This window comes from Toxorhynchites rutilus, chromosome 3, assembly GCF_029784135.1.
Source record: "Toxorhynchites rutilus septentrionalis strain SRP chromosome 3, ASM2978413v1, whole genome shotgun sequence".
NCBI lineage: Eukaryota > Metazoa > Arthropoda > Insecta > Diptera > Culicidae > Toxorhynchites > Toxorhynchites rutilus.
In genome coordinates, this window is record NC_073746.1 from 328,612,173 (window position 1) to 328,625,512 (window position 13,340).

At 37.5% G+C, this 13,340-nt stretch overlaps 1 protein-coding gene across 15 annotated transcripts in view; it reads left to right on the forward strand.

Moving 5' to 3' along the window:
• The window catches only part of LOC129778321 (uncharacterized protein CG43867), a 589,722-nt gene that overhangs the window by 555,567 nt on the left and 20,815 nt on the right, over positions 1-13,340 (forward strand). For 14 of the 15 annotated variants that reach the window (XM_055785164.1, XM_055785169.1, XM_055785166.1 and 11 more), the window contains one exon: positions 11,416-12,842. The exons of the other annotated variant lie outside the window; for it this stretch is intronic. In XM_055785164.1, coding sequence (XP_055641139.1) covers positions 11,416-11,611 — 196 coding nt within the window. In that variant the 3' untranslated portion in view covers positions 11,612-12,842. Of the gene's footprint in view, positions 1-11,415; positions 12,843-13,340 lie in introns of those variants that run through there. 15 annotated transcript variants of the gene reach the window in all.

A 13,340-nucleotide genomic window follows, 5' to 3' on the forward strand; every position in this document is an offset into this window, starting at 1 on the left:
GTTCGCAAGAGTTAGGCATCCACTCTCGAACCACTCTCCAACGCATAATTCGTGTTGATTTGAAAATGTTTCCGTATAAAATTCAAATGGCTCAACAACTTAACCCATCTGACTTACCACGTCGACTTGATTTTGCGAAATGGACCATCGAAATGGCCAAAAATGAACGTGGCTTTTGGCAAAAAATCATAATGTCTGATGAGGCGCATTTCAACTTGAATGGAGGAGTGAACAAACAAAATTGTCGGTTTTATGCTACTGAAAACCCTCAATTCATCGAAACGCAACCTCTTTACGACCAAAAAGTTACTGTGTGGTGTGGCATTTATGCCGATAAAGTCATCGGCCCGTACTTCTTTGAAAACGAAAATGGAGCAACGGTAACCGTGAATGGGGAGCGTTATCGGACAATGATAACCGATTTTTTATTGCCATTTATTCGTGAAAATGAATTGGACAATTACTGGTTCCAACAGGACGGCGCTACATGCCATACAGCGGCTGCCACGACCAAATTATTGCGCGAAATGTTCCCCGGAAGATTAATATCGAAAAACGGCGATTATGACTGGCCACCGAGATCACCTGATTTGACGCCTCCTGACTTTTTTTTATGGGGATATTTAAAATCCAAGGTATACACTGGTAAACCAAGGACCCTGGCTGCGCTGAAAGACAATATCCGACAAGAAATTGCTGCCATATCGGCCGAAACATTGGGCAAAGTGATGGAAAATGCCGAAAAAAGGGCACATTTTGCGGTCAAGGCCAGAGGCGGTCATTTACGGGATATCATAATCAACAAGTAGTTAGAACAAATCTCCTTGGACCAAAATAAATGAATTTCAAAAAAAAAATTTAAAATTCCACTTCTTTACTTTGCTATTGCAAAAACAAATCCTTCCACTTTAAATGGCCCACCCTGTAGTTATTAACGTTAACTTTATTTCATAAAAACGTGACCTGTTTTGACGTAGTCCTACGTCACGTCTGGTAGAAGGGGTGGTAGGCTGCCGTACAAATGAAACACAAATTTCTGCATAACTCGAAAACTAATCAAGCAAATGAAACCAAATTTGGCAGTAACGAAACATTTCTATGGTGAATAGACTTGAGTGTATCTTGGCGTTGTATTTGTGGAGCAATTAAATCCAACAGTTTTTCCACTTGTTCAGGTGTTATTCTCAACACTGCTCTGTAATCTCGGGGATCCTCATCGTAGAGTTCCTTCAATATTGTATTTGTTGCTCCTTTTCTTTGCATCCAATTCCTGGTCCGAATCCTTTTTTCTTTCTGCTTTTTCGGATAGTACCTTTACTTCAAAGAAATTCAGCACAAAGTATGTATTTTTAAACACGATCAGCGTGTGTTTCGCTATAAAATTGTGTAATGATACATTCAACTGAAAACCTAAGATGAAAACTGCCAATAAAGAAGTCGATTTCGGACCAATCATTTGACAAATTCGGACCTGATTGCTGTTTCTGACTATTTGGTGGACATTTGAAAAATCGCCTGGCATCCCTGGTAAACCCGTGCCATAGTATCTAGTTTCTCGCCAGCAACTCACACTGTGTTAACGGACAAGGCGAGTCAACCAATTGTCAAGCGAGTCCACCGGGTCAGTAGCTGCTCATTATCAAGTCAGCTACTAGCAACGTATAAATGGGCCTTTAGTGTTCAGTCCCTGAACAGAAGAGAGGAATATTGCGTCGCAAGTTCATCCCCTCCACCCTTTGTGATTCCCTGTCAGCGAGCATAGCGGCCCAGCAGCGAGAAGCAGGGCGATATTTTTCCATCCGTCAAAGAGTGTGCAACAAATGGAGCCAAGAGAGAAGCAAAGCCACAGCAGATTCAAACTGACTTATTCAAACCAAACGTGTTCAAACGTGTTTTCCTCCATAATATGTAAGTGATCGATTTAGAATCCCGTCGCAACGTGAAATAAAGAACATCGGATGTTTTTATGCTGCAAACCTGTCGCGTAGTGTTATTCTTTGTGCTCAAGCTGATTCTCAAGAGTGTTTCCGTTGTGGATTTCATGGTCAAGCGACCACTGGCACGTTTCACCCAGTGAAACGGTGCACCATCCGACCAGAACCTCCGCTCTAGAGCTTATCGAATTAACACATATAGAGGTTTTCTGGATCGATAAACGATTCTACTATAGTGGTTCGATACTCCTCCCCCTTTTAATGTATATAATCGAGTCCGACCTGTATTATTCTGGTGACACGACCAATATTTGATTTTTCAATTTGTCTTCTCGATATGTTACCGAAATATGTGGTCTTACGCCAGAAAGTATCGATTATTCTTTTAGATATTTTCAATCTTTACAACCTTACAGAAACATGGGCTTCAAGTTACATATAAATGTGAAAAATGACTTCAGGCCGATTCAAATGTTATGTTATTGAAATTCGTGATTTGGTAAAAATATTACACATCCAACCATAAATACACAAAAAAAACATTTTTTGACATCCTCATGCATTACATCGAATGAGCTTAAAAGTTTCGTTAGATGAGCCACCCTAGGATTGGGCGATTTTTAGAAAAAATATCGATCTTTGCTGAATATATCTTTGAAAAATCAAATGCCTTTTTTCCATTTTTTACTACTCATTCTATATGAGTGTCGTCTTTACATGGACATGGAATAAACATTTCACATTTCTATTCAAACATCAAAGACGTTTTATTTCCACTCTCAGCATGAAGGTCAAAAACAAATTTCGAAACCAAAAAAACAATTTATTTTCCAAGGCATTTATCTTGTTCCGTCATGAAACCATTTATTTAAATAAATTAATTGAAAATTATTATTGAAAATTCAACAACTGATATTTTTCCAGAATTCCGCTGATAATAATCCCATAAAACCCAACTGTCCCGTGTCTGGCGTTTAGTCTGAGTCTTGGTAGAAATCCCAGTTCCGGGAAAAGACGTTTCGACTGGACCTTATGTCACCATCCAATTTTGTCACAATTTTCACTGTCAGCCTAGTGAATGTGATGGTGCAAATATAATATGAGGCGCTTAAAATGCAAGGGGTGTAAGTGACTTGATCGATTTCTCTTCATCAACTTTTTCTTTGAATAATGACTCAACTGCAAAGACGTTCCAATTTGAGTTTGCTATAGAATCCGATAGATGAGGTTCTGACCTACCTTTCACATTGTAAAATACAGCTGGGAATGAGTTTGCGGCTGAGTTATGACCAAAAGAGAGACTCGATGTAGAGAAATCGATCAAATCACTTACACCCCTTTCATTTTAAGCCCCTCATATGTGATTACTTGATGGAACTTACAAAACTGCTTCCCCTAATTTACGAGCACTTATTTAACAACCTTGAAAGGGGTCCAATGTTTATGAAATTTTGTGGTTTTTGGTGTGATTAAAATCAATATTCACTGAAACACACATTAACAATAAAAAATTCTACGATCGGAAAGATCGAAAAGAAAAAAAATATTTTCTCGATTTTTTGGCGTACAAAGAAACGATCTGAACGATCGAAAATCGGAGAAGAAAATCCCTCAATCCTAATCCACCCATACTGGTATAGCATTTACTCAAATATTCGCATATAATATAAACGCCATAACAAAACACGAGCAAAATAAGAGATACTTTGCAAATGAGCACGCATCAAAGGTAACACAAATTGTTTACGCTCTAAGTTTTACTCTCAGCAGAAAAAGCTCTCTTACATGTATACTAGGGTGCTAATGAATGTATAGGAAGGAATCGACCCTAAAATTTCAAAAAGTTACCCTATATAAAATGTTCAACACCTCGAAAAAACATCCTATGTCAAATATCAGCTCAATCGGACTTAAGGGAGAGTGATGCAAAGCGATCAAAGTTTGAGTTTGTTGAAAATTGAAAAATCGCCCAAGGTTTTCGAAAAAAAAAGACGGGTGGGTAATGTCGGGGACATAACCGGAGTGACGTAGGACTATACAAAGGGGACAGCTTTTGTTAAATATATATTTTAAATATATTGTTTTATTTTCTTCTCCTACGTGAATACCTACCTATCTACCTGAAAAATGGATTAGTTTACTGTTTACTCTTTATGAATATGTTGATGGTTCTGAAAAGAACCTTTGGTGTTATGTTTTTGTTATCACTCGATATTCCCATCTTGTTCGGTTAAACCTTCCTGTTAAGCTATTGCGTTTGCCACTCGCCACAGCTTTCACAGTTGGAAAATTTCTTTCCATCCAGCTTGGGACAAGTGGTTCAGTAAATTACATTTAATGCGACGTGCCGGAGAAACACTTTGCCACTCACTGAAACTAATTGTTGCCTTGATGAGCGCCGAACCGAAGTTGCTCTGTTCTTGATGCGGGTTTTCTGATTGTCGTGAGCAGCTTTGCAAGCCAACTCGAGCACTCCGACGGCCGAAACTCTATAATCGCTGTTAGGTATACTGGTGCTCCGGCACCAATTCGTTCGGCCTAGTTACCCTTGCGGAGCAGTCAGTGAATGCGACCAACAGGGAACTGGAGACCTGCACGGTTCGAGTGAGACTTTGCCTTTCCCTTAACTTTTCCTCCTTTGTTACGTCCACGATGCCGATGCCATACAACCACACGGGTTTACGGTTTGAAAGAAAATAAGATAATTTTTGGGGTCCGCGTGTTTTATACTCTAGCGGTACACACTCACAGGATAGAGACAAATCGGCAGACTCAGCCAAAGAGGCGAGTCCAACGAGACGAACGAATGAGCGTTAAAAGGGAGAGATGGCAATAAAATACATTCATTACGATTTGTTCGCTCGTTCACATGCAGGCTAAAAAGGGTCCTTTTCAGGTTCACAAAATTATCTTCAATCTAAAGAGTTTATTGTTTTGTTATCACTCGATATCCCCATCTTGTTCGGCTAAACCTTTCTGTTTAGCGATTGCATTTGCCACAGCTTTCACAGTTGGAAAATTTCTTCCCATCCAGCTTGTGACATATTTTACAGTAAATTACATTCAATAGCACGTCGCATTACCACCACTCAGTATCGGATTGGAGGTAATTTTAACCTGTAATTGAACATTTGCGATGACAGTGGTACAGTGTCAACTTTCAATGTGGGGTCATAATTTGGACCCGAACTCTATGTTTACAAAAATGTCCAAATAAATATGTCGCATTACAGGTCCGTCCAATTAGCTAAATGTAGAGATAAGTGTAAATTACTGTACTTTCAATCTAGAAGCAATTTAAGAATTGGTGAAAATCAATAAGCTCAGAACAACTGCCAAATTCACATACTCATCATATCCTGGCAAACAAATTATGAAAAAATCAATTTGTGTTTTATTATTATTTTGGATATTGTTTTAGAAAGCATTGAACTGTATTTCCTAAACTCTTTTTTGGAAGGTTTAATGGCCCTGAAAAGCGCCTTGTTTTATGGAATGGTTCCAATTTAGGAAACTTAGTACTCGTGGTTTTGAAAAAAAACCATTTCGAACGCCCTCGATGCCGCCTTGTTCTGGATTTGCCACCAAAGCAGTTTGTATAAAGAACAAACTTTTTTCTTCTGCTACCTGATGCCGTTTTGCGATTGCGTTTGCCATTCGCCACTCGCTGCAACTGCCTGTTGTCTTGATGTCCACTGCCTGTTGTCTTGATGAACCGAATGTGTTCTGTTCCGAATGCGGGTTTTCTTATCGTCGCGAGCAGCTTTGCCAGCTAACTCGATCACTTCGGCGGTCGAAACTATATATCGCCGGCTAGGTGGACTGGTGCACTGGTACTAACGCGCTCGGCCTAGCTACCCTTGCGGGGAACTCCAGATCAACACGGTTTGAGCGGGATTTTGCCTTTCCCTTCACTTTTCCTCCTTTACCATGTCCAGACATGGCTGCTTGGGTTGATTTGTTGATGTGTTGTGATGCGAACCGATGTGGTGTACGGTTTGAATGAGAATGATCGTTACGGCAGCGGAGCGGGGATTTTTAAGCTGACTGGCTGGCTCGAGAATTACGCATGTGTGAGACTGCGACCAATGTTTCGTTCATTTTTTTCTTTTTCCTTTCCAATCGTGCTTCATTCTATTTCGCTGCTGCTCTGGTTACCCGTTTTGGTCGGTACGATTTGAGGAGCACAAAATGGACCAATCAAAAATGGGCACATAGTGCATTTGGACAATGCTTGATATTTCACAATTATTCAATTATTTATCTCAAGAAAAATGAAATGTTATTCGTTATGATAGATGCGTAGATATATTTCCTATCAATTGATGCAAAAACCTTTGCGATCTATTGAGAAATTCTCGAGTTATAAGCGTTCCAAATCTTGCATTTTTTCCTACTTGTTCAGTGCCTAGATTTCCATTTCACCCCCTATATCTTCCGGTTAGACGTAGTCCTACGTCAAAATTTGATGCCAAGTGTCTTAAAATTACATGACACGTGGCGATTTACAGTTATTAAAAAAAAAAATGTCACAAATCGACTAAGCGCCAAAAAATTTTTTTTGACAATTTCTCGACGAGAAATGCAATTTTAAGACATTTGCCATCTACTATTCATTCACGAGACGCGACACGGAACTAGGACACAACACTTACAATCCTTACAAACATTCAAAGGGTTAAAATTACCTTTTTCGTCGACCGGTTTCGAATTTTTACGTTAGTACATTTTTTACGTTAGCACAACCAAAATTAAGTGATTTGTCATCTACAATGTTTTTTTTGAAAACTCCGATTTTCGGTGATCTCTCGTTTTAAAAAAAAAACTCAAATTTTAACGTCTGTGACACTAATAAATGAAGTTCGAATGAGCTAATATTTTGCATAGCGTATATTATCGTGTGAATCAACATTTCACAGCAAGTTCCGAATAAAAAATCGAGATATCTATTTTAATTGGTACCCAAAACCATACGTTTCGTCTCGTGTTCCGCAAAAAAAGTCTCAGAGCGTCGATATTTGACAAAAAAAAATTCGAGATGACACTAGATCTCGACGTTTCATGCAATTTCAAGACATTTGACATAAAAAAAAATGTTCGGAAACCCCGATTTCTTTTACTCCCCCCCCTAGGGTGATTTTTGGATTTTCAAAAAAATCGAACTTTGACTGCTTTGCGCCACTCTCCCTCAAGTCCGATTAAGCTGATATTTTGCATAGGTGTTTTTCCGAGGTGGTGAACATTTTTTATGGGGTAACTTTTTGAAATTAGAGATGACCATTTTCATTGGCACCCTGATGTGTACTTATGAGATCTAATTTCATTTTATAATTTGGTGTAATATGATCGTGCATTTGTATTACAGTACCAGGGGTTATCTCCGATTTTGGAAATTAATCGTTCATCAACTAATCGAATATTTTTCAGCTGTTCGTTATTCGATACGATCAATCACTGAGAGAAATAATTAGTTACACTAATTTTACTATTAGCTAGATTTTTTTTGCAGTTATAATTGACTGTACAACAAACAACAAACTCTACCCGAAACAATGTTAAAATTATTGAAATTAATATATATATGAATTGAAGTTAACTTTACCGCATTCAACAGTCTTTCTATGTGATAGGATAACACGATTCTTTGCATTTGGTGAAAAAGTCATGAATACCACAAAATTTATAGGAAAATGGTTATGTCTTGTTTTTTTTTTGTGGTGCAAATTTTTTCATTGATAAAAGAGGTATTTTTTAAATTTAAATTTTGAAAACAGAATCAATTTTATTCTGCATACTATTTTATTCTGTATATTATTTATATTTATGATATACATCGCACAGCTCCGCATGAGTGTACGAAAACGCTTTAAAACTTCCACGAAAGTTCATATTTTAATAATATCTAAAACTTTGTCGAATACACTATATTGCTATCTTGACTTCAAACAAAATTAGGATTAGTTGTAATTCTTTCAAAGAAAACATGAAAAAGTTGTTGTAAGAAAAACTTTTCCCTGTAAAAGTGCTCATCTTCCGATGTATGGACGACTTGTTGGAAATTGCAAGGGCTATTCATATTTCTTTTTAAGAATTTAAAAAAATATGTTTTTGAGAAAATTGAATTTTAAGTTTTAAAATAATTTTTAGCAAAATTTTTTTTCAAAAAAAATGTGCTTTTTTTGAAAATTTAAATAACTTCCTACATTTCATCCTTTGATCCAAATTTGGTAGGTATTATAGTTTTTGAGTTCTAATTTTTTGTAAAAACTCAAGAAAAATTTTTGGCTCTTTCAAAAAGTAGTCTTTTTTGAATATTTCAAGTATGCAAAGTTGGTCAAAAGACCCTCTTGTTTACACCCACAACGTTTCGCTGCTATCTGAAATGGTGCGGCCAACTGCTACCACGAGTTGGCATGAAATTCGTCTATAGATAATAAAAGATCATTCATTCCACTAGGATGAAGAAATCGCCGAAATATTATAATCAATGGATGATATAGTAATTTCATGCCAAATGGACGGTCGCTTAACATAATTTCGAAACTTCTGCCGTAATGTCCAGCTGCAATATATATTTTCTATCATTTATTGTGAAATAAAAAAACGGATCATCTTTCGACACCAAATCAAAGTTTATCCACCAATATGAATGGAATTTTTGGCTTTCATTCCAACTAATAATGTGTTTGACAATAATTATTACTCATTACAAAATTTCGCATTCGGATCTGAAATAAATAACCTATTTGGATGAAACTCAGAGGCCTCGTAAAATTGCATCAAACCTCAATGTAATTTCAGACCAGATTTGTTAACATTGTTTGGTTGTTAAATTCAATTAGTACTGTTTCCTTTCTCAACTTGTTGTATCAATATCACACACGGATATGCTTCCAGTGGGATTCACAAAACACAGCCCGCACTGATGTCTCTCGAGACCAGCTTGTCAAGCAAGGGAAAACTGCTGTAAATATAGTTCTTAATGGGAGAATAATTCTTATTCGAAGTGTACTGATTCAGTAATGCGGAAAAGCTTTTCATGTTTGGCTCCCCAGTAAACAAATACATAGAAGGATGAGAGGACACTATAGCTGGAAACTATCAGCAATTTATTTTCATTAAAGTCTTTCATCTCCCAGCTCGTGTGTAGCACTCTGGGATTGTGTAGTGTGTGAGAGTTTATAGGATTGTCTGCTTGGATGAAGAGGTAAGTGGAGTTCAAGGAGGATGGGAAGCATAGTTCTCTTCCCACTTGAAATATTAAGCATCTTTTTGTGTTGATGCGTTCATTTCCTAGATATTTACAATATCTTTCTTATTTTCTGTACTATCTGATACTGGTATGGTAAAAAAAGCTGCTAATCTGTTTTATTATTTGTATACTGGATGTCAGGTACAATATTGAACATGCTTTGATTGATTTTTGCTCAACATTCAACGGTAGTCAAAATATATATTCGAGTCTTTCTTATTTGTTGTAGAAAACGTTGTAAATAAAATTGACACTTAACAGTCAGAGCGGTAGAATGGAAAAAAATATCGGATCAAATAGCTCTAATCATTTTTTTTAATTCTAATATCCTGACTGTCTAGTGTAATGTGATCCATCACTGGAGGCAGAGTCATGCTGCCACGTTGGAAAAGTATCTTAACTTGAAATCGTTCACAAGTGGAACGAAAATTTTCCAACTCAACGAGGATCTCATTCCAATCGATTGGCTTCGTGTTAGTCAATAGCTAGATTATGCAGTAAATGCAAATTCGCCTTTCTTCGTACAAATGGTACACTTGTACCATTGGACCAATTGCGCCCACACAGACAAACAATGCTCACACAATCTGAAACTTAATTCCATCGCTAACGAAATTAAAGATAATCTGCAAATTTACTCTGCTTCAAACTATGTTAATCCTTTAGTCTATTTAACCTTGAAATGAGTTTGCGCCCCCTTTTACCGGAGAACCATCGCTTTCGAAGCGAACAGTTTGTAGGGGCAATCAGTATGTCCTGACAGTGATGGGGGATGGGGAAGCTTGTTGCTCGCTGGCCTCGTAACACCCACACAGTAAATAAGCTTGGATGGTTATGGAAATCGTAACCGACACAACGCAAACGCTGCCATACAAATGAAGCACGCATTTCTACATAACTCGAGAACTATTCAAGCAAATAGAGCCAAAATTGGGATGTGAGGGTTTTTGGGTGCGATTAATATTTCTATGCTGGTATGACCCCCCCCCCCCTCCACTGGAATGGAGAGGGGGTTCCATGAAAATATTACACATATTTCAACCAAACAAGACAATTGAAAATTTTCGGATAACTCTGACGGAAAATGGAAAAATTCGGAAAATCCAATTCGCATATGTTCTACAATTACATATTGACAAGCGTTGTTAGTACATTCAATGTTTGCGCTAACGAAATTGATCTTTGTTCGAAAGTGGAAATGGATTTTAATGTGATAAAACGCACTCCTATATCGTTTTCTATCTATATAAATAAAAATGGATCGCCGATTGTGTTGATAAGAGCAAAACTCGAGAAAGGAATTGTCCGATTTAGGGCTGTCTTTATTCTATCATATTTTCTTTTATATCAAATTCCATGTAACAGAGTAACATGTTATTTGCAAGTGGATAAAAAATCTTGCACGAGAATTGTATCTGAAAATAATTTGACATTATAATGTCGAGTATTGGTAGAAGTACTGGACTTTTATAGTAAAATATAATTAGTTGATCAATCAATGAGCAGTTCTACGATTGAACCCATGAACGTGCACTTAGTAAGAAAACGTGGATGTGATAACGAAAAATAAATTTTGGGCGGGACGAAGTTGTCGGGTCAGATAGTAAAAAATAAATTCATTACTCGCGCAAAACTACTTGTTCAAATCAATCACTTTTTGTTTTGCGTTTCGTTTATATTTGCTTCATTTAAACTCGCTGTTAAACTCAGCTTCGATTTCGCGAACGCTTTGCCTTGAACGGTGTAGCAGGATGTAAAAAATGGCCGATGCGGTAGCGCGACAAAGCATTATTTTCTTCTTTTTGATTGTATCATCGTTTAGGCGAAAATTGCCCAGAATTTTTCCCAGACTCTATTAATACGTTCTCGCCGTTCCACCAGAGACCAGCACCAGACTGCCACATCGTTATTGTGACATTGTGTGATGATTCATAACATGTAACAACAAACGAATATCACTGGGGGAAACGACTTCTGCGAAATCATATTTGAACAAAAGAAAGTGAATTATTTAGAAAAAAAAAAACATTCAATCGGCAAACACTACCTTGAAAAGGTTCCATTCGATAGAACGAAAAGCATTAAGTAGGGTATTTTTTCATTGGAATCAACATTTTTAAGAAAGTCCCGTTCGAGAGTTCGGAGGTCCATTTTTTCCCATACATCCAGTGGCACTCTAATGCTCACCTATCGAGCCATTTGTTATATTGCTTCCGCCGCTCTTTCTAGGTCCCGAGCCCTGCCGGGTTCATGCACGGGAACGCCTGCGCATAACACGCTCAACTCATCGCACGCCAACACAACGCACGCTCACAACACGCTAACGTCCCATTCGCATACGCTCAATTCGCACGTTAGCCACACGCTCAGCTCGCACGGCCAGCCGGACATCCTCAAGAGCACTCCGGACCATCAGCGACGCTAAATCACCACCGCCGCGCCGAGTGTCTCCCGATAGACGACAGCATTCGACAACAACGGAGGTTAAACGCACAACAACTAGACATCACTATCATTACAATTACGAGTGTTGAAATTTTTGTTGTTTTGTGTAATTCTTGGGAGTCTATTATGATATTATTTCCGGAATGCTGGATTTTTAGCAATTACGTTTAGACCGCGAAAGTGATTTGGGAAACTACTTCCGCCTCACTCACTAGCATTAGCCGTTATGATATTAAGTTAACAAAAGCTAACCAAACTGATTTTAAATTGATTTCTAAGACGTTCTCTGTAAATAGTACCTATTCTTCATTCTAACCCTCCCCCAATAGTCGTGTGGATACGTCAAAACGCTAAGTCAAAAACTTTGTACTCAAGTGTAAAAATTACTGATAGTTTCTAACGAGTGCTAATCATCATTTGTTTGTAGTTTCCTGGTTTATTTCGTAACAGGAAGCATCTAACCAAAACTAAAACAAACCAACAAACGTGTAAATATGAAAAGAAAAACAAACGGATTATAACACATACTTCTTCCTGAAAGAGAGAGAGAGAGAGAGAGAGAGAGAGAGAGAGAGAGAGAAAGGCACAATTAAGTGAGGAAATGAGATGGATGCATGATAAGCTCCATACGCCAGGAACAAGCAAAGAAAGCAAAAATAAGACGAGCAACTATTGTGATTTTTATGACAAAAACACGTCTAAACGCAAGGGAATACAGGCAGTTAAAAATTACGTGATTGAATGCGAGAAAAAAACTAAGTCCATGCAATGAAATTACGCAGAAACTGTGAACGAACCAGTGAAGTGGTGAGAAAATAACATATAAGAAACAACTTGAGCTAAAACGAAATACATTTAAACAATGACGAAAACATATATACTGATTTAGGCGCTACTATAAATAGAAAATGATAGGGTCTGCATAATTTCCAAGCAAAAAAAAAACAGACAAATACTGGAGAGGAGAATGTATTCAACCAATCGTTTTATTTTTGTTCTCTGAAACCTCTATGTAATCGAAATAGAAGCAACTAGAATCGCATCTCTAGATGAAAGTGAATCGGTGTATTCTTGGCTTGTATAATAGCCTCTCTTGTAGTTGTGTTGACCGCAAATGGAAGGTAACTAAAAAAAAACACAAATATTGGACAGTGTTGTAACCAGGGTGAGGAAACGAGAATCAAACCAGAATGAGATGGAAAATAAAATCATCGATGATTGTTTACTAAGTTCTTTCCATCGTTATTTCGAAAGAACTCCCAAATATTTGTTGCAAACGTGTAGTGAAGAACTCATTCTTTGAGATGTAGGAAAAAGATCTCCTTCTGACGTAGGACTACGTCTAACCGGAAGATATAGGGGGTGAAATGGAAATCTAGGCACTGAACAAGTAGGAAAAAATGCAAGATTTGGAACGCTTATAACTCGAGCATTTCTCAATAGATCGCAAAGGTTTTTGCATCAATTGATAGGAAATATATCTACGCATCTATCATAACGAATAACATTTCATTTTCCTTGAGATAAATAATTGAATAATTGTGAAATATCAAGCATTGTCAAAATGCACTATGTGCTCATTTTTGATTGGTCCATTTTGTGCTCCTCAAATCGTACCGACCAAAACGGGCAACCAGAGCAGCAGCGAAATAGAATGAAGCACGATTGGAAAGGAAAAAGAAGAAAATGAACGAAACATTGGTCGCAGT